Raw genomic sequence first — 21,995 nt, forward strand, 5'->3', positions numbered from 1 at the left:
TGAGAGAGATACTGTAGCAGAACTACTTTTCTGTTTTGTTTACAGCTGACAACATGTAGATAATAATTTCAACATTTTTCAAACAATTTATCTTTCAAGTTGGCTAGTTGTTTCACTTTAGTTTTATGGCCTGAGTGATTACATAATTATACCCTTACCTAAACACTGCATCATAGCTTTCTGTACGACTTATCTATATCATTTAGTGCAAAAGGTTAGGGTGTCTTACTTTCTGACAACCTGTTTTTGAATCTTATGAGACCATGCAAACTGCCCCACCACTTAATGATACATCCTGTATCATTTCCATTCTCCAACATACTCTGCCTCATAACTGAATCCTTCAGTTTCAGCGCACTGCAAGGGCAAAGCAGTCCTTGCCCTATGGCTTAGAGGCAAGGAATCCGCCAGGAATCGTTTTCCTATACATGAATATATTATATTCACAATAATTTCAAAGTAAAAAAACAAACAAACAAAACACAATAGCATCATGCATATGCTTCAAATAGTTATACAAAATACAAAACAAACAAGGATATTGTATTTGTAAGAAAACAAACAAACAAGCAGACATGATGAACAGATCAAATCCACTGGGAGATGAGTCTGAGGGGCAGGGAGCTATAAGGTGCTGGCTACGCCTCGCGGCTGAAGGGTGTGGTCCGACGCTGCCAAAGGAGGGGAATTTGCTTGGGGTGCTGATGGGAAATTCAGTTGTTGTTCTCTTTGGTTGTTATGGTCACAAGTTGCTTGGCAGCCTTGGCGATGTCATAGGCGCACTGGATGACCTGCTGAGTCACCAGCTGCATGTCGGGCCCCAGCGTCTGGCCCGGTCCACTCTCGGGCAGCGGCGCTGCCTTACGGCACTCACTCTGCAGCCGCTGGGCACTGGAGGTCAGCAGACGCAGGGCACCTCGCACCGTGTCCGAACGCGGCTTCTGAGGAGGGCAAGGCCAGGTTAATCATACAGCACACATAATTTCACACACATTCAAAGTGCTTCACAAATAAAATACAGAAAAAGGAAAAAGGTAGAGTACAGTAAATCAGTCTCTGATTATGTTCAAACAGTTTCTCACTGAGCATCACTTAATGAGAAGCCCTTTAAAACAGGGTCAAAGATGTGTGCTTGCCTTGGGGAAAAGAGCCGCCATCTCACTCACAGCCACATGTATTCTTTCTGAGCAGGGTACAAAGCTGTGAAGGAGACCATCAGGGAGAGAGGAGGTCAGACAGGTTGACAGTGAAACCAAGCAACAATCCACTCAGACACATCACTGCATTAACAAGCGCAAAACACATACTGTAGTCTCAAAGGCAACAACCACAGAGTGTGTTATTTGCTTCTATTTGTAAATGGAGATCAATCCAAAATGAAGTTCCATGAGCTGAACGTTGCAAGACCATTAGAATTTGAATGTTGCAATACAACTTACTCAGTTAGCAACATGCATATGTGAAGGTTTGGAATGACACACTTGATGGTTATTAGTTTCCAGTTTGAACGCCATTGCGTTAGATCTCTAAAAACACTGACTCTAAATTCAGCCCAAAAGCAGGTTTCACAGCTACCACTAGGAGAAGCTAGAAAGCAGCGCACCTGCACCATACTCACACATGCCTAGGTCACTTTGCACAGACACTAGTCTCTACATGAGAGTACCTGCCATGTTACAGTCTGAGGTCAGAGTAGTTTGGAAGGAGCGGCGATTGCCCTGATGTGTTTGCGTTAAAGAGGCAAGTAAAGACAGAAACAACAGCAGAGGGAGGTCAGGGTGGCGGAGCATCACAATGCGTGACTCAGTCAGACGGCCAAGTTGGGGAAAAACAAGTTGTTTTGTTGTCCAGGGCTGTCTGAGGTCACGCCAACAAGTGAGATTATTTATGACTTCCTGTTTGTGAAATGAAAAAAAAAAAAAAATGAAAACTATGCCTCGGGGATTTATTCAGCGCCCGTAGACGATTTGTTTATTTATTCTCCTTTTTACCAAATTTAGCTCGCTAACTTCATGAGGCAGCCTCATGATCCACCCCCTCGAGCCAATACGGGACGCGTTGCTGACAAAGCAGGGATGGGCATGAGAGACATGGAACCAAGAGCAATGGATTCACACCTAATACATACTGTAGCTTTACGTTGATTTTGGCTCCATTTACTAACTGCACTGAAATTAGAGACTTTCCTTTAAATGCAAATTTGTTTTTTTTTCCAGTTTGCAATTTTTCCATTTTTTTTTCTTGGCTGTAATCTCCCTCAAACCCACACCTGACACAGAACCAAGCAGAGAAAAGTGAATGAGTGAGTAAGTGATTAAGTGAGTGAGTGAGAGAGTAAGTGAGTCATACAAAGAGAAAGCCAGAGACCAAGACCATGTTAGAGAGCCATAGAGAGTGAGAGAGAGAGAGAGGAGAGACTGTGCCTGGTAGACAGGGACAGAGGCCAGAGTACCAGGAGACAGGGCTGGGGGTCTGCAGGCCCAGGGGCCTCGGGGAGGACGCAGGGGCCTTCTCGGCCCAGGGGACCAGCGTGCTGAAGCAGCCCAGGCTGTGCCTGAGCCCGCGCACGCACTCCCGCTCAGAGGTCCTGCACGAGGAACGTCCCGCGACCGCAACACACGCTCCCGAAAGGGGGGGGGGGCGAGGGAGAGGGAGGAACAGAGTTGGGTGAGAGTGCGGACAGAAATAAAAATGGAGAAGAAGAAGTGGTGGGAGAGGAGAAACAAATGATGAAACAGACATTTAAATAAAGGTTTAAAACAGGAGGGGAAAAGCAGAAATGAGAACTCAATGGGAAGTATGAGAAACAAGGTTCAAATAAAGAACAAAAAAAATAACGTCCACACAAGTTCAGCATGAGAGAGAGAGAGATTCAGGAAGCAGATGGACTAATCAGTAGTGTACTCTCTCCTGTTGTGGCGATGGCGGATTGGTCAAGCGCATCGAAAGTGTTTGCGTTTGGGACTCGGGGCTGGTACTGGAGTCTGGTGGCTCACCTGTCGTGCTTGTTCTCCTGGGCCGCACGCAGCAGCTCCTGGATGTTCTTGGTGATCTGCTCGGTCTTGCGGATCACGTCCTCGGTGCTGGGCAGGCTGCCGTCGCTCTCGGCCTCCGGGTCGTCCAGGTCCGCCATGGAGCCCGTCTCCCCCAGCCAGCCACTGCTCCTCAGCCTGCCCCTCCTGGCAGCCCTGCAGAGACCACGGCAAATATGTTATATTAACTACACATCAACAACCGGCTGAAAAACAAAGAATGCATTGAATGTCAATGTACACTTCATAGCAGGGGCAACTGTTTGTTAGTCACCATTTACGTTGTATGCACATTGATTTTTACTTTAAGGCTGCTTCTTTGGCGCCAAAAAAATTGCCCATTCTCTAATTGAACCCTTTGATAAGCCCCAGACTTGGTACACACTTGTGACTCCTCCCGGAGGAGTTACAATAAAGCACTGTAGTGTAAGTATTTTAGTGTCTAAACAACATTTTTGGACCAAAGCCATGCAAAACTCTACACTTCCAGTTGTAGATCATATTCATGGCGTTTATATAAATCCATTTCAACTCTACGTTCAAATGTTACAGTAAGCAAATTGAGACACAGTACTGTTTAGAAGGATTGTTCTGTCAAGAACAATAACATAATGGAAACTTCAGTGTAGGATCGAACCAGATATTGGCAAAATTGATGAGCTACAGTCATAGCGACGTCGTGACATCACAGATGAGGAGAAAGGTCATACCCACTATCCTCCAGCTCAGCATCATTGACTGTGTTGTCATAGTCACCGTCAGGTATGCTGGTCTGCTTGGTGGTCTACAGGTGGAGGGAAGGACAGGGAGAGGATACAAGATAACACAACAAGCAGCCATCATTATTAACATGCTCTCCAGGCAAACTCAACATCAGGGGACCAGGCCACTCCTTCACCTGTGGAGCAACATACCCACTCACATCAAACGGTTTCAGAACCAGAGCAATGTCAAAACATGAAAACACGACTTATGGAGAAAAATACACAAAGAACAAGAGACAACAATTTCAGGGGGAAAAAAATCCACCCTGAGACATTTGGACAATCTGATTTTGCTTTAGTCATTTTTAGCTGACATCAAAAACATGGTGAAGATTTGGCTTTGAAAAGTTTTGTTTCACATGGTTCAGAAAGGAGTTCCCCTGAAATGAAATGAGATGAATGGATTCCAATTGAAATCAGCCCACACGGTCAGGTGTGAATAATGGGGAGTCCCGGCAGACGTTGCAGGAAAGTGGTTGTGGTGGTTGAGGGTGCAGCTGATTGATGTTAGTTATTCATCCACTGCTTCCAGAGACCTAGGAACAGATGTGTTTGTTGGCTGACTAAATTTATAGATGATAAATGAAGATATATTGAAAGCACACAAGGACAAAAAATGAACAGGCAGAAACAGGTAGACTGTTCAGTGCCTCTTCAGTGGTAAACCATTAGAGAGAAGTCAAATTGATTGACAAATACAAATAATTAATAAACTTTACTTCTAGGACTCATTACCTGTAAAACTCTCCAAGTGATTTAAATTATTACCGGTATGTATATGAAAAGTATCCTTCCACATTGTCTAACAAGCCAATGATTAATGAAAGATATTTGAAATGCTCTAGTCTACTATACTAGTGAAAAGACTATCCTCCTAAGTCCTGATAGTCTGTCAGAGGGCAGGAGATTTGTCCAAAGCGATGGATCATCTACTATCAGCAGGGTTGATCTGGTGGCATCCATGTTGCATATCACCACATCATTCCACTGCACTCTGGTAGTTTCAACAGTGACTTACTCTGGGGATAGCAGGCTTGTGCAAAATTCCAGAATAGAATTGAAACCGGCTCTTAAATTCCAATTCAATTCTTCAATTTCACTTGCATTTCAATTGAGGTAGCAAACCAGGAAGCAGAATTGCAATTCGAATTGTGCACAACCCTGCGGGATAGATGTGTTGCATTGTTTAGCTTAGCACCTGCTGCGCTTGATTTATCAACAGAACACTTGTGAATTCCAGAGCAGTGGGAACAGACAGAGCCTGAGGTGGGGTGGGGGTAGCATGACATGAAACCAAGACGGGATCCAAGCCCAAATGTGTCCAAGCATCCGCCTGAGGGCGGGCTGCATTCTTTCAGGACAGCTGAGGTGAGGAGTCAGGGAAACATGGACAGCGCCCAATCACTGCACATACCCGTCACACATCGTCCAATCACAGCACATAAGCGTTACACATCGACCAATCAGTAGTCTTTCATACAATCATGCTACATACTTAACACACTCCAACCAAGAACACAAAATGTACTTCAGATTTGTGGACATGCTCAAGCTAAGCTAGCAAGCTAGAGTGGCATTCTTCTAAAAGAAGTCTTAAAACTGTGTGTGGTTGAAGACTTGAATTGAGCTATAAACCTGCCATATTTCTTCAAATATTGCATTGCTGCAAAATGTGTGGGCTTGTTTTATTTGTTCGTCGGCTGGTACTCTGCCTCTCTGGCTCTGAGCACAGATTCACTGACCTGTTCCCAGAGCACACCTGAGCCAACTCCGAGACTCAGGTGTGCTGCTGAGCCATCGGCTGATCTCTGCCCATCACAAAAAATATAACTGGCAGACACTGCACGCCCTTAACACGATTCTATTCAATAGAAGAAAAAGAATCTCACGCCATTCCAGAACATTCCTTATGGATGCTCAGTGGTAGTCTATCCGGTCTGCCTGACAAGCTCAGAGCATGCAGTGCAGTGATCCATCCACAGTGCGTTTGGGGCGAGAGAAGGGCAGTGCTGGACCCACACAGTAGAGAACACTCACTGCTAGTCTGAATGAGTCTTGCAGTGGTGCAGTGGTACTCCTCACTGTCTGAATGTGGATGAGATTGGAGGTGGAAAAGAGATGGTGACGAGGAGGACGTGTGTGTGTGTGTGTGTGTGTGTGTGTGTGGGGGGGGGGGGGGGTAATACAATGAAATGATGGAAGGAAGACGGAAAGCTAAGAAAGGGAGGAATGCAGAGAGAAAAAGGAAGAAGGAGGAGGAGGAGGAGGAGGAGGAGGAGGAGGAGGTGAAAGGAGCGCAGGTGGTGTTCTAGTTCGTCACAATCCCACCAGGCACAGAAGAGCAGGGCGAGGGGAAGGGAGCGAGTACTTAACCCTTTTGTGCGCCCTCACCCCACCCCACGCCCAGAGCAGGGTGGAGGGGGAAGGGGGGGGGAGAAGAGGAGGCCACAAATACATTTCTGCCAATCTACAAAGGGGTTACTCTTACTCTCACTCACACTCACACACACACAGGGAGTGGAGGGTATTTTAAAAAAGAGAGGAAAAACACAAAAAGCTAGCTGAACATGCAGCTACAGGTTAGAGACAGAACAGTCCCTCAAGGCACACATTCTTGACCTAAATTCTGTTTTGTTTTTCGTGCTGTAACTAAAACCGCCTCAGGTGCTGCAGCATTCCAAAATGAATCCAGGATGCCAAGATGAAGATCATATTTATGCGCTTCTTGCCACAGGATTTAGCTGTGAAATTGACAAATCTTAAAACTATGACAAAAGTATTGACTAAAACAATGGTCTTTTCCAGAAAAACATCTTTAATGAGTCATTACACATGGCTCAACCTCTTTATCACACTTGAACACCATGGTCTCACATAAACTGTGCAAAGAAACATTACAGGTGATCTCAGTTGAATGAAATGGACAGAATAGCAAACAGATACAGCCACACAACATGGTTATGGATGGTAAATGTTTTTTTATAACAGTCCAGTCACACTATAAGGATGTGATTTTAAGACACTGGTGAATGATAACTTGCTGTGTGGCCTAGGCTGGTGTTCCACTAGAACAGGCTGGTGCAAATATGAATGGATAGCAAACCACATAGACAACTAACCTTGCAGATCGCGGGAAAGAAAAACCAAATTAGAATGGCCAAAAATGAATGGAAAGCTGACCACCGACGGAACACCGTCATTATAGGGAAAGCAGAGAAAGCTTGGACAGCTGGTAAACTAGGGATGAAAAACATGAAGAAGGACCACTGCATGAAGACACACACACACACACACACACACACACACACAAACACACACAAACACACGGAGGAACAGAAGGCCGGTAGCAGGAGAGAGCTTTACTTACATGAGGAGGGAAGGGCTGCAGGGTGGGGAGGAGGTCCTCGTGGTAGGGGGTTTCCCCCCGGGAGAGGAACGGCTTCAGGCCGGAGCCCGTCTCGTACATAGACATGGCCCGGCTGCCGCGCGCGGACGGACGGCGTTTCAGGGCAGAGGAGGAAGAGGAAGAGGTGGTGGTGCAGGAGGAGGAAGAGGAGGAGGAGAAGGAGGAGGGGGGGTGAGGAAGGCACGAGGAAGGGTCGGGGTAGTCGGGCCCCCCGGGGGCCTGGTAGGAGGAGGAGGAGGAGGAGGAGGAGTGGATGGGGCCCTGGCGCTTGAGAGAGGAGTTCTCACACTGCAGAGACTGAAGCTGGGGAAGAAAGAGACGGGGAAGCGAAAGAGAGAATGAGAGAGAGAATGAGAGAGAGAGAAAGAAAGAAAGAAAGAAAGAAAGAGAGAAGCTGAGAGAGATAGAGGAGCATCACACAGCACACAGAAGCTACAAAATAGAGACACACACACACACACACACACACACACACACACACACACATTCACACACCATTCCCAAACCCCAAGCGCCACACACACACACACACACACACACACAGACACAGACACACACACTCTCTCTGTCCCATAGCCAGCTAGATATCTATGCCAAATAATTAAGCTTTACGTTTGTTGTCTGAAGCCAAAATACTGTATGTCCTATTGCCAAGGAGTTTATTTCGAGACCAACCAGAAGCACTTCAACCATCTACCGGTAATATGATTCATTATTTGACTGAAAAAGTGAATATTAACTTAGAACATTTCCAATTACGCATTACACTGGCAGTTCCCCTGGACATGCTATGCAACAGAGGTCGTCATAACAAAGAGGCAAGGTAAAGCGTAAGCGCAACCAAGTTCAAGCTGCAGAGCCAACTGCACATTCACTAACCAAGACAGTCATGCAGATGAGCAGTGCAGTACACAGTGATGACAAGAGAAGCATGAAGAAGCCAGAGGCAGCACCCTATCAGACTACTGTAGACAGCTAATGGAGGTTAAATATCTGCTAGGTTCCAACTGGCACACACTTATGCCAGTCCACACAGCAAAATCACATAGGGCATATAACATTACAGTTCCGTAGCATCGCTGCCAACCAAGTCCCAAAGGTTTACATTCAATACAGCAGGAAATGGTAGGCACTGTTCAGATGAGCTCAGGCCTGCCAATGTTTATCATACACTGCACCCTATTAGCACACACTGTAGTTATGAGATGGTCACTAGGTATACATCAGGCATCAGTGTGTTTCAAAAACAAGTTTGCACTCTCTGCTGAGATACTTTATTTTGCTTGAATACTGATATTGAGCACCAACTGGAACAGTTACTTGATTAATCTTCAGCTATCGAAGTAATAGCCAACTACTTTGATCATTTCTGAAATGTCTCAGACTCTTAAGACTCTGCATCTTAATTTTAAAGAAAGTTTTAATTCTCTTTACTCCTCTATGACAGTAAACTGAATATCTTTGGGGTGTGGATAAAACCACAGACATTTGAGGATGTCATCTTAGGGAAACACTGATCAACATTTTTCACAATTTTCTGAAATATTACAGACTAAACAAGTACCGATTAATTGTGAAAATAATCAACTGATTAATTAACTATGAAAATTATCGATAGTTGCAGCCCAAGTACCAGCTCTCATCCTGATATTTTACACGTATATATCTCACAATACAGGATTTGTTTTACACATTTACACTGTGTTCTACCTGCAAATAAACCATGCACACTTCCTCTGTGGGTGAGATATTTTTTTTTAAATGCTGCGAACACAACAAATGAAATGCCGACCATTTGTAAAGACATGCATCACAACAGCCTTGCCCCTCCCACCCAAAACAAAGAAACACCCGGGCTACACAATAACAGCAACATGCTACACACATAACATCAAACCTGAAATGAAAACAGTGTCCAGCTCAGCCAGTGGCTGAAAAAAATAATAAAATGCAGTAACAGGAAAAGCTGTGTATCTGGCAAGAATTTATACTCAATGTAGTTCAGAATTCATTGCACCACCTTGACGGACACTAACGATTGCTTTTGGTTTTGAATGTGTTAGCCAAGAAACCTTGAGCACAAGGCCATATAAACATTACATCACAAAATGTACAAATAGGGAGCGATGTTGACAGGGTTGTTGCTGTGAGTCAATGTTACTGGTCGTTATACAAGCTGATGGGTTCATTTGTTAGAGGGGCATGCTGGTTAAGTCCAAGCCAGAGGACACAGCTTCACTGCAGGGTTGGGGGGAGGGGGGGTTGAGGGACACATTCAATGAAACGTAAATAAAATCTCAGGTTTCTCCCAAGGGCCAACGAAAACACAAAACCAAGAACCTAAACAAAGTTAAAAATAGCTCATTAGTGCAGCGACACGAGGTTCAGTTCTTGCTGACAGAGTCTCCCGTATGCGGGCCGGGGAGGGTGGGGGTGACACGCGGACACCCCTCCACAGTGACTGTATGGCTGGGGTGGAGGAGGAGGATAGGCTGGAGGTTGAGGGGGTGTTTGGGAAAGTGAGAAGGCGAGGTGGAGGAGGTGGAGATGGGATTTAAGTTTTTGTTTTTTTTATTTTTTATTTGATCTCGGCTGGTACCTTTTTCTGCATGTGGCGCAGCTCGTCGCTCAGGTTGCTGTTGACCTTCAGCAGCTGCTGGATCTTGGCCTCGGAGGCGGCCAGTGCGTTCTTCACCTCCTGGAACTCCTGGACGGACACGGGGCTGTCTGACAGGTCCGAGTCTAGACTCTATGGAGGGGATCGGGTGAGAGGAGAGCAGGCGATGGGAGGAGTGGTCAGCTTCTGGAGATCCTCTACACTCAGCAGTGGCAAACATGAAAATAAACTAGTTTTGTTCAAACACAATATCTAATGGTGAACAAACTGATAAGGGCTTCAAGTGTATAGGATATCCCTGCACAACCAAACAAGAGAGAAGATAAATTCTCATACAGCCTCAACCTAATTTAACAACCTTTCTCAGTGCACAATCCTAAAAGCAGACATTTTACACAGAGTTGTGTATATTTGTGAAATGAAGGACATATTGCGGCTATCTGATCATTCTTCGAGTGTGGTCACTATCTCTGGCTGATAGGCATCAAGGCTTGATGAGACATCCCATCTGCCATCTGGCCTCACAGATGCAGGTCAAAGGTCACCTTCGCCCGATCGGTCTTCCCTGAGGCTGGGTCCAGATCCCCGTCCTCGTCGGAGGCCACGCTGTCGTAGTCCGGCTGGTCGTTATCCTGCCGGTCGTCCACTGAACAACTGCCCACACTCTTGAGGATGAGTTCCACATTATCGACTTTGAGAGCAGACAAACAGAATGTCATATTAGCAGATCGTTATTAGAGGACATTCTGTGGGTATTTCTTCCTGTTCTATCACTTTATTATACGGCTCTTCACAATGCTAGTAGAACGCTCCATTTACTTGAATGGGATTTCCCAACGTTTTACGGTAAAATATTTTCATGTAATTACCGCTGTCAATGGCAACGGGTTTTGTGCTGCTGATTTAAGTTTTTCATATCACTCCGTAAGTAGTCCGGTCACTTCTTGCATTGGAACTTCATTCAAAAGTGAAAGCAGGCGGTTGATCAGCTGTGTTCTAAAGAATGTTTGATTCAAGTTCAGCGTGTGTTGCGAACTATTTGTTTCTCAGAAAAAGCCACGACAAAACGGTAACAAATAAATGTAAAGAGACATATCATGGAGTTGATTTTTTCGTTTTGGCAAGTAGCCGTATAGTAAGCGGGATAATGTATAGAACGCCAGTCATTATTGGGAAAATAAGTCTCTTCAGGGCGAAGCAAGTCCGGTTCGCCCTGTCGGGACTTATTTTCCCAATAATGACCGGCGTTCTATACATTATCCCTTACGTAATGTGTAGGTGTAGTGAATCACCCATACCTCGCGGGCTTGTGACTGAATTCCCCAGTTGCCTGCGCTTGGCATCGCTCAGTATGTCGATGACGAGAGTGGCAAACTCGTGTGCGTTGAACCGGGCCAGTTTCTGCCGTCCCTGCATTAAAAACACATCAATGGGTTGCATCAGTGAACTGTACTCATTTAAAAGGAGCACACACCCACAGAGGAGAACTCATTTCCTTTCCTGATCAGGGCTTTGTTTGCAGTAACCGACTTGTGACACACACAGACACACACAAAATTCTAAATCTAGAGAGGAGATATGTGCACACATTCACAGAGCGAGGGAGGGGGATTTTACTTTCTTCTTTCCTCATCTAACAACGCTAAAGCTTTCACGTTTCATGCACGCAGCACTCTCACCATCTGCCAGTTGCACAGTGTGAAAACTCTGAGCTCTTAGGTAAGCTGGTGTGAAGTGGAGCGGCATGACTACAGTGGGCTCTGCGCATTTCTGGGGTGTTGGAAAAGAAAAAGGGTAGCACGTTTAAAATAGGCCTGCCTGGTTTCGCATCGATGAGTACTCGGGGTTGACAGGAAGGAAAGGCACGACTGTTGTCTCCGTTACCAAGGTGCTGTGGTTCTGGGTCGCAAGCCAAACTGCAAACACACACACACACACGCACGCACACACAAAGATATACACACACAACTTCAGGAAACTGTGAAGCTAATAAAACAACAATTTATAGTTAGCGTTGACCTTTATCGTCTAAGCATCTTCGATTAAAAGCAAACATACATTAATAATATAGATGAGTTAGCTAGAGGAGATAAGGCTTCTCCTGGCCCATCCGTGGCCAGCGGCGTGGGTCTGATGGACACATACCAGAAGCTTTGGCTTGCGCACGCTGCTATGTGACCACTGAACTTGTGTGCAGCACACAGAGCAACCCAAACCAGATGCACTAGTGAGGGCTTGTTGACGTGGATTGCTCACCGGCATCTGTTTCACGACGGTCCACTTCGTCATACACATCCATCGCCAGCTCCTCAAACAGATGATTACTGAGCTGTGGACACACACACACACACACACACACACACACACACACACACACACACACACACACACACACACACACACACACACACACACACACACACACACACACACAGAAACAGACAAGCACACTTCAGCAGGCTATTACCACAACACATTCATTAAATTGGCTTGGTGTCACAAGACAGAGACATATGAACTAGAACAGACATTGCGAGCCAGGCCTTCTTGTCCTACATCAGTGTCTGTCCTCTAGACACTCGAAAATCTTTTGGATATGCTTTTCCAAAAGAGTGGAACCTCTTACTGCTGCAAAAAGGGGACCGACTCCATATGAATTTAGAATGGGAGGTCACTGAGGTGTGAATGTAATGGTAGGCGTCCCAATACTTTTGCCTATAGTGTTTGTCACAGACAGTGCTGGTGTTGCTGAGAGAACTCTTATGTTGTACTTACCGACTGAAGTTTCTTCTTGGCCGCTTTTGCCAACTCTGACAAATCTACACTACTGTTAAGAGAGAGCAAAGAAACAAAAAAACAAATCATTTTCTACTCTGAGCAGACTATTAAAATAGTGATCATTTGTGTTCACTTACATGTTCCTTTTCCCCCCCAATCATGTGCAAGCAGTGAGAAGAAAGATACAACATATCACTTGACCAAATCTTATCACTTTGATCTATTCTTGACTAGCCACATTTGCGTTGAAGAAGCGTACTGCCAGCGTATGTGAGCAGAGCAACACTGTGTGTTAGAGACCAGAGGCCCAGCACTGTGTGGAGAGAGCCAGATGGCCTCAGGTCTAAAACCATGTCCCAACAGGAACAAGCTCTGCAGGAAACTGTTATTCTCATACTCGCACTTTTTTTGTTGTTGTTGCTAATATTTCAGTGCCACCTGCTTCTGAGCAAACTCCACACACACACATGGTGATGGGTGACGGCTCAAAAGCTGATGTGTTCTCTGTTAAAAGCCCTTACCTGTCGGCCAGCTGAGGTATGACAAAGTGTTCACCGTTCTTGTGATCTGAGAAGATATCAAGGGGAAAGACCTCATATTCACATTGATATCACCGAACAGACTGCATATTTATTTTACTGGGCCACTGCCACTTCATTCCAGTCATTTACTGTATATCCATCAGCTATGCACACGACAGATTAGATTAGATTAGATTAAATTAGATTAGGTTAGATTAGATTAGATTAAATTCAACTTTATTGTCATTGAGCAGAGTACAAGTACAAAGACAACGAAATGCAGTGCTACAGATGCTAAAAATATGGTTGGAGACTTCCCTCAGTGGGTGCTTACAACAACCAAGCCAAATTAATACCATACAACAAAACGGAGGAAACAGCAAATGCATAATTGGTTCAAGAGCAACTGCCACAACACACGCCACAGGCTGTCCCCTATGGTCAACCCTCCTTAATCTGGTAGGACAGAAAAACAGTTTCCCACAAAGGTGCAATACGAAATCAGGAATCGGAAAAGCAATGCGGATGCATCACACTTCCACGTCATAACATGCTGCTTTGATTAAGCTACGTCATGCACACATCACTTTCACATCCCTTGGAGTGAGGGGAGAGTCCGTGTCAGTGTTACGACTCACCTGGCTTCCTGCCACATAGGTAGAAGGCCAGTCTGTCCGTGAGCTCATACTGGATCTCCACCAAGCGGTCCGCTAGGTCATGGTGTCCAGCTTGCCTGGAGAAGGAGAGAGAGGCTACCGTGTCTTTCAATGGTCCAGTATTGGATGAGCTGTTGTGTTATTACAATATATTGTTTAATAAAGTCAATTTCCATGTGCATAATCATAAATTGTGCTCCTCAATTGAAGTACGACAGTTGCTGCTTCTTTTAACTTCATGAAGGTGCCGCCCCCCCCCCCAGTGACATACAGCATTGGAATTTGAACATGATAAATGCATGTACTACCTTGCTATGTCACATCAATGAAAGAAGCATCCATCTTGCTTTGCCTTGTTGTGTGGTCATTGCAATGTCTTGCGTAAGTACCTTGCATAGTCGATGGGTGTGTAGCCGCTGGTGTCAGGTGCGCCCGGGTCAGCCCCGTACACCGTGAGCAGCTCCGCCTGAGACACCTGCCCGGCTTTGGCTGCTACATGCAAGGGCGTGTTGCCTTTCTCCTGTTGGGCATGAAAGCGGATGCAACATTCATGAACGGGGCCAGTTCGCAGGCTGCAGCCAAATCAATATTTGATCAGACAGACACACACAACGCCCCAGAAATCTTTTTAAGAGGCCGGGGGGCGCTCAGCTGGAGGAGATGGGAGATCAACTGAGGGAGGTGTAAATGTCCACTCCACTCCACTGAACTCCATGCTCTTCTAAGTGCATTAAAAATCAAGTGGAGAGGAGGCCAGAGCTTTCCAATCTTCTAAGTACAGTACAGTGCGTTCAAAAAAACAAGAGGAGAGGATGGCAGAGCTTTTCATTCCACATGGATCAGGCTGAGACGAAAGGCTGCCTCCCTGAGACCCCAGTCTGCTAGATGTCTGTTTAGGCCTCGTCTCCGTCTACATCCCCGTCCCAGTCTGTGTGCTCTGTCGGGGGCTTGGATGAGAATGAAGGGGGTTTTTACCGGGTGGAAAAAGTTGGCCTGCGCTCCCAGTGACAGCAACCGCAGGCAGGTCTCCAGATTCCCAGTGCGCACGCTTGAGTGCAGTTGCTGAGGAGGAAAGAGAAGAAGAAGAAGAAGAAGAAGAAGAAGAAGAAGAAGAAGAAGAAGATTTTATCTATTAATTCTGTTCTACTATATGTGTCTGCAAACAACACAAGAATGCCTGGATGATCTGAATAAAGACTGGAGACACACAACAGTTGCTCCCCTTAATTTGTCACCTTGCTCAAGTCCTTGGCTGTGCAGCTGTCATCGTCTCTACAGGGCATCCGGTGGACGAACGCCAGCATCTGATATTTAGCCCTGATGAAATCGGCCTTGTTCGGGCTTTGGGGAGAACAGAGCACTATGATGATGACATGAACGAATAGGGTGCAGTCACAGAACCCTCAACCTTCAGTGTGCAAAACAAAACCCTCAACCTTAAGTGTGATGTCAATCCCTTTATTTTCTTCAGACCAGTGTTTTGCCATCTAGCTTGTTTGCTTTGTGTATGATAAATTCACAAGCTGTAGCCTATATCAAATTCTATTTTAAATTTCAAGTTCAAAAATGGATAGTTCCGGTCCTTGATTATGATTGGCAGAAACGCGTTCGATGCCGTTATAAAATCCAGCACAACCACCTTGACCGCATTTCGTTCTATATTACTGCGCTACCATAACTTGATACAAAAGTCAAAGTAGCTGCGTCTCAACCATTCAGATAGAGGAAATATAATTCTCGCCGGAAGATCGATTATCTATGTATAAATCATTACATTTGTTGTTGTTGTGCCTTTATTTTATGAAATCTTGCCAGATATATGTAGTAACCGTTTTAGAAAAGCAATAAGCCACTCGAGTCCGTAGGTTCCACCAATTTTAGATCAGCTAAGGGAGGTTTTAGTCACTTCGCTAGCGCTCCATGCCTAACAACGCCCCTTAGCTGTTCTAAAGGGGGCATCCGTTTTCTTGAAACAGCTCCTGTATGAAACCTTTTGTAACCCTAATGGCTCAGCGGGTAAACCACTGCCACAGGCTATCTGTTCACAATGAACTCTGTACTTCCACACTGTAGTGAATATGGTTTCAGAGGACAGCACCTCCTAAATTACCAAACATACTGTACATGTTGGGGGATTGTCAGTGTCCTGCCTGGTCCTTGAGGACACACTAACACACTGACAGGCCATTCAGAGCAGGAATGAATGAAGACTCTTACTGGACTTTGTCCTGCGGGTTAGCCTTCCTCTTCCCGCTCATGACAGAGGCTGGGTCCAGCAGAGTGTGCTCCCAGATGGAGTTGGCCCCGTTGTTGTACAGTGTCTGCACCATCTGAAATCAGACAGGACAGTCCATGAGCCAATTTTTTTAAAGCAAAGTCAAGGAAAAGAGCTTATGTTCCACACAAATGGATCCGTAATCAGTAATACAAGTGCCGTCACTGGGTAGGGCATGTGAGTAATGGTGAGTAAGGTCAATAAGGAATGCAAATTCTGAAAGTACAGAAAGAACAGAACAGAAAAGAACAGAAACTGAAAGTTCACAAGAGAATCCCTTTCAGCCCACAACTTCCTGTGTTTTACAGCACCATCCTTCTCTCCAAACATGTTTTTTCAGTGGACATCTCGAAAGTGTTGGCATGGTCTAAACCTCATTTCTAACTAATTCATCTTTCCTTACAGGGTTGTGGTTTGTATATGTTTATGGTAATTATATTTAGTCTATTCTATTAGCATTTTTTAGGCTAGCGGATTTTACAAAACACTGTTAATTATAATGTTAATTAAATATCTATTGATGCCATTGTAAGTCACTTTGGACATATACATAAACATACAGATCAACATAAAGTCCATGGTCACTGGCGTCATGAAACTGGGTCAAGGTTTCATCCCTGTGGCAAATCATAGTCCTCTCTCCTCTTCCAACAGGCTTGCCCTGTATTAGTTTTCTGGAGTTCAACATTCAATCCGTTTGCTACATTTGTACAATGTCTTGTGTCTGGCCAGAGGGGGATGTTTGTCTTAAATGGAGCTTATTATGTTAATGGAAGCCTGGTATGCCACAACTTACTCAAATGTCATAGTTTTTTTTTTTATAGCTTTTTTAAAGGCCACAATGGAAAGTTGTTGATTCTCAGAATAATAAAACAATGTTTTAAGTGTAGAGAGTCTCCACACATGCCAGAAACATGAGCTCAGGGCTTCTTTTGGCAAAAGAAACTGAACAAGGCCAGTCTTTACACAACAGGATGCTCAGACACAGAGGGGCGGGCAGTGGAGTAAGACTAACATGGAGTTACATACTGTACACTGAGTTTGTGAGAGATTAATTCAAATACCAAGTGAGTGGCCAAGACTTAACCAAGTCTAATGTGGGTGTGATTCAGGGTGCAGAAACTGTTTATAGGCCATGATGAGAGTGTTTGTAAGGGCACTGTGCATGTCTCACATCCAAATGAGTTGGACTGTAAAAACCTTTGGGACAGGTGTGTGTGCATGTGTGTGTACGTGTGTGTGTCTTACCTGTAACTGAGTAGGGGGCCATGGCGTGTGTGTCAGGTGTCTGACTTGTGAGCTGTGCCTCCCTAGGCTCCGGTGAACACTGCAGCATTCATCACATACTAACACTCCTCTGTTTACTGAAGCCCAACGAGGATCTACAAACAAACAAACAAACAAACAAACAAACAAATCAGTATGGATTCAGGGAGCCTTGCCGTTAACAATACTGCTTACAAATCAATATGCACTAGCCTACATCCTTTGGTGATTGGCAGATGTCTTGCTCGGCAATGTAAACAAAGCATTGGCACAATCAATACCTCCCAAAGCGCTTCTGAGAGAACCATCTCCACACACTGGGAGGGAAAAGAATGACTGTCAGATCACAAGAGTTGGGACATGTAAGTAAAAGCCTTGTTTCTCTAAACCGCCTTTGGCATCTTATTAAACAAATCCACACGGACACCAAAGGTGACAGCATTTACTTAACCCATCAACCTCAACTCTGGCAGGCAGCCGCCACGACACCCCGGGGGGGGGGGGAGACCAAGCTAATGGGTTACAGCCTTCATCCAGACCCAGGGAAGGCATCTGCATTCAGGGTTGCCAAACACATAGGCTAACCCAAGCTTCGGCTTCCATTTGATAGATCTTTGAAAATGACTTACTGTTGCACCCCTCCATTTCGCCACTAGGGGTAGGGTTCGGGAGTTATGAAAGAAAATGTGTTTGAATGGAAACACAATGGAAATATGTTGGACAAATGGTTAGGGTTAGGACAAGGGTATGGTAAGGGAGTAGATTGACCTTTGACCTTAGGGTTAGGGCACTACAAGAGAAAAACGTCGTCAAAGGTCTTCATCTTCATCACGTGTTCAGGTCCTCCTATAAAGATGTAACCAGGCTGTGTGGTGTTCTACAGCAAAGATGTAAAAAACTGCTCCCAACTAAGTGGCCTTTTATGTACAGACTCCAGCATCAAATTACAAAGTTTACTGCGTGAAATCTGTTTGATGTGAAGTTTTATATGCTGTACGCCCTTTTCAGAATGGAGTGGGATTCCAATTTACGCTCAAGCACATGCCCTGGAACTTGCTATTAGTGCCGCCAAAAACACCCAATGACAATGCACAGTGACAACACGCACTAACAACAGTGGAAATGGTGCAGACTCACTATTGCTCAACGTTTCAGATCAATCCCTCCAGCTTCATCTACTAGCGAACCCAACTGAAAAGAGGATGTGCAGCCTCTCTACTTCCTTCTGTGGCTAGACTGGGGCGGCTTCAAATCTCATCTGTTTTTTTTTTCTCCCCTTCACCCTGTAGTTGTGTGAGATAGCGAGGCAGAAGCTTTGTCATTAGCAGCAGAAACCCAACAGCACACCACAGCAGCAGGTGTTGGTTAGAATGTAGGTCATAGGGAGGTAATGACAGTGGGGGGACTTGTAGAGTATTGAGACGCCAAGAGCTTGGGACATCACACAACACGTCAGTTCCCTTGAGGGGTAAGCCACGTAATACGTAGAGCGCTGATTATAAGTAAGCAAGGTGTGAAGTCAAGGCACCATCTAGGAAGGAGAGCTACTGAGCTTCAATAGCAGGCAAGCGGAACAGAGAGCAGACATGCTTGGACGGCGGAAACATATGTGAGTGTGAGTGTGAGTGTGCACATTTGCGTTTGAAAGGGGGTCAGAGTGAACAAACAGGCATGGAGGTTTGCTTATGCATGTGTGCACACATTACAGTCAACAGCAGAAAAAGAAGATGATCATCAACTACAACAACAACAATAACAACAACATAAGGAATCAAAAGGATATTTGTTCCTATGTAAAGTGGGTAGGGGTGGGTGAGTGAGTGAGTGAGTGACAGGGTAAAGGAGCAAAGCCGCAGTCTACATGAGATACTCTCGGACGAGACTGACCATAAGTGATTAGTGGACATTCCTTTCCCCATCCTCCCCATGCTTAATTAGTGGCTTAGATGGGGCGATTAGTCAGACCACCCGTGTGTGTGTCCTTAATGCTAGACCTTTGCTAGTGACGGACAGCCTGGTTGTCTTATTAAGCCAGTTCCTACTGTCCCAAGTCATCTAAATCTCTCACTGTTTGAGCTTTGCAAGCATATCATTACTATCTCTTCCATCACTTTAAGTTCCTCCTCCAGCCAAAACGTTACAGGCCAGGGCTGAGCTTCACTTCCTTTCAAAAGGACCTTTTTCTTTGCAACTGACCTCATAACGCTTGACCTTTGGCAAAATCAAGCTTCATATATTAAGTGTATAGCACCACATATCTCATGGTGTCTCACAAATCTGTATTGTGCCTAATGTACCCCCCCCACCCCCAACCTAAGTAATAGCCTAACCTCTTTGTTCAGGTATGACAAGCAAGTAAGTAAGCGAGTAAGTGCTACTGTAAGAACTCACACAGCCTTTCCTAATTTCACTTCCTCAGGACACATACTCAGGCTACTCAAAGATAGAAAAATGAGACTTCAGTAAGATCTGTCCCTTTCTCCCAAACACAACAAATGCAACACTCAGTGTGAGAGTTCAGGGAAGTTGAATAATTGCCCCTGCGTTAAAACGTAGTGCTAAAATAGCTAAGCTTTTACATTCATCTTTGGAAATGACAGGAGGACATAGGCTTGATTGACAAACAAGCCAAACCGACAGACCTTGAATAAACACCAAGATGTCTTTAACATTGACATGAAAGAAGTCTTCAGACATGCACAAAAGTTGACACTTTATAGAGAGGCAGACTGACAAGAAAGACATCACGACAATATTGGGGCGATCCCAGTCACGGAACAGCTGTGCAGGCCGGGAGCCAAAACTGAACACCTGTGTGGGTCGCTGCACTCGGTTAAGGGCTGCTGACAGCCATTCTTTCTCTCGCCTGGACAAGTGTTAAGGCCGGGCTAAAATAAAACCCAAGTCCCAAAAAACACTAAAAATATTCCTATTCATTACAACAACAACAACTGTCTTGCAGGGGCAGCCTAGACCAGCTGGTGTCTGAGGCGTGACTGATTGAGGGGCTCCATTGACAGCAGAGGAAGGGGACTGACGCCAAACAGAAATCACCAAAACCTGTTTCCTCGCATAGCCCAAAGAGGTCTCTACGAGCCTGGCGATTCTGTGATGTGATTGTCCGTGTACCACTCTTATCGTGCCGACAATACAAAAAAAGACCGTCCATGACACCCTAAACGCCACATTAATGTTACGGTTAGACATGCCAGCCGAAATCAATAGAAGAAATAATCACATCAGCTAGAGGTCAGGATGGGTCTAAGATTATTCCATCACGTTGTGGTCAAAGCGCGGACAAAGAATAAACAGATAGGAAACCAGAACAGCACTGACTGCTGAATATTATCAAAAAGTGAAACGGTGACGTTCTTTCGTGACAGAAAATAAACTACTGTCATGAACAAACAGAATTCATAGCAAATGTTATCAAAGACGCCACATTTTTAATACAGCTTAAATAATACAACACAGGCTGACAAGTTATAAAGCTCTTTACCCAATGCGTTTACAGCTAGGACAGTATTACATCAACGTGACCAGACACCTTTGATGTGTCCATCGTATATCATGTTTCCCCCTCCCTTGATTATGTGGCATGAGCAAGGCGTTTAGGAATATGTTTTCAAGTCTAACGTACAATGCATTCAATAGTTATGTATGTGTAAGGCAATTCAACCTAATATCACAATCACAACCTCTTTAATGTAGCTGTAGTTCCATAGAACAGATTAGCTGGCGGTAGCTATTCGTTACCTCCTCGATTCTAAAAAGGTTTCGGCTAGCTAGATCTATCACATTCGCTAGCCACAATTATGGTTGTGCATGATTACTACTTGTGTGGATAAGGTAGAATATTACACGTTCATATTGGGCAATATGGACATGCTGGAGATTTTATCCTTACCAGAAACGCTGCAATCGGCGCAGACTTCACTGTTCCGTAGTCGTTTCGACATCCTTTTCGCGTAAATTGCTAGCTGATGAACTAGAAGCTAGCTCCAATAAATCCCAAAGGTCCGGAGTTTTGGTATTTTGAAAGTCATATGGTCGCTCGAGGTTCCAAGAAAAACGGAGATATATTCCTCTTCCCCTTTCAAGTTTGTCATGTATCAGACTGATGCGGGAGCCCTCTTACCCAGAAGGCTAGCTCAGGACAAACTGAGAATCAAGTCAGAAGTGCAACCAGCAGTCTAGCAAGCTAGCTGACAGCTGCAGTGCAGGATGGGAACAGAAGAGAGACAGCTAGATGCTTAGGTCCGGAATGTATGTATGCATTCATCGTTTTTTAAATTACACGACAATAATTGTCGTTACATATCCTAAAACTATAAAAAAAAAAAAAATTGTCGATCAAACATTTTATTTATTTACATTCCTATTCTATTCCTTACTTACGAATAACGCTTCACTAAACCATTGGGAACCAAAGACAATTATGGAAATATAGATGACGTTTATTTCCCTTGCAACTCTTTGAAAATTGTTCTTGTTGAGCAACATTTCCAGTGTCATTAAACGAATCAAAATCAGCTGATACAGTTATTGATCTGCCAGGACCTATGATGTGCAGCGCGCATGACAACCTCAACACGCCCACAACACACACTTGAAACTTTGAAATGGTTGCGACCAGCGGTGACGTCTAAGTATAGTTACCTGTGAACTTCATATGCAAAG

The 21,995-nt window shown here is 44.8% G+C and overlaps 1 protein-coding gene across 4 annotated transcripts in view; it reads right to left on the reverse strand.

The window, feature by feature from the left end:
• git2a (G protein-coupled receptor kinase interacting ArfGAP 2a) overlaps positions 1-21,941 on the reverse strand; it is a 22,996-nt gene extending 1,055 nt beyond the window's left edge. Inside the window, exons 1-20 of one of the 4 annotated variants that reach the window (XM_042102053.1) lie at positions 21,223-21,941; positions 17,298-17,431; positions 15,992-16,104; positions 15,010-15,115; positions 14,750-14,836; positions 14,164-14,294; positions 13,757-13,851; positions 13,119-13,164; positions 12,735-12,740; positions 12,595-12,646; positions 12,076-12,148; positions 11,638-11,735; positions 11,118-11,229; positions 10,365-10,510; positions 9,802-9,951; positions 7,164-7,505; positions 3,743-3,816; positions 2,997-3,188; positions 1,137-1,200; positions 1-941 (exon numbers count right to left, since the gene is read on the reverse strand). The exon at positions 1-941 is cut by the window's left edge and continues 1,055 nt beyond it. In XM_042102053.1, the coding sequence (XP_041957987.1) occupies positions 714-941; positions 1,137-1,200; positions 2,997-3,188; positions 3,743-3,816; positions 7,164-7,505; positions 9,802-9,951; positions 10,365-10,510; positions 11,118-11,229; positions 11,638-11,735; positions 12,076-12,148; positions 12,595-12,646; positions 12,735-12,740; positions 13,119-13,164; positions 13,757-13,851; positions 14,164-14,294; positions 14,750-14,836; positions 15,010-15,115; positions 15,992-16,104; positions 17,298-17,431; positions 21,223-21,274 (2,301 nt within the window). In that variant the 5' untranslated portion in view covers positions 21,275-21,941 and the 3' untranslated portion in view covers positions 1-713. The other 3 variants (XM_042102054.1, XM_042102057.1, XM_042102056.1) reach the window with 3 other exon arrangements.
• Between the last annotated feature and the right edge of the window lie 54 nt (positions 21,942-21,995).

Source organism: Alosa sapidissima, chromosome 8 (assembly GCF_018492685.1).
Source record: "Alosa sapidissima isolate fAloSap1 chromosome 8, fAloSap1.pri, whole genome shotgun sequence".
In the NCBI taxonomy this organism is placed as follows: Eukaryota; Metazoa; Chordata; class Actinopteri; order Clupeiformes; family Clupeidae; genus Alosa; species Alosa sapidissima.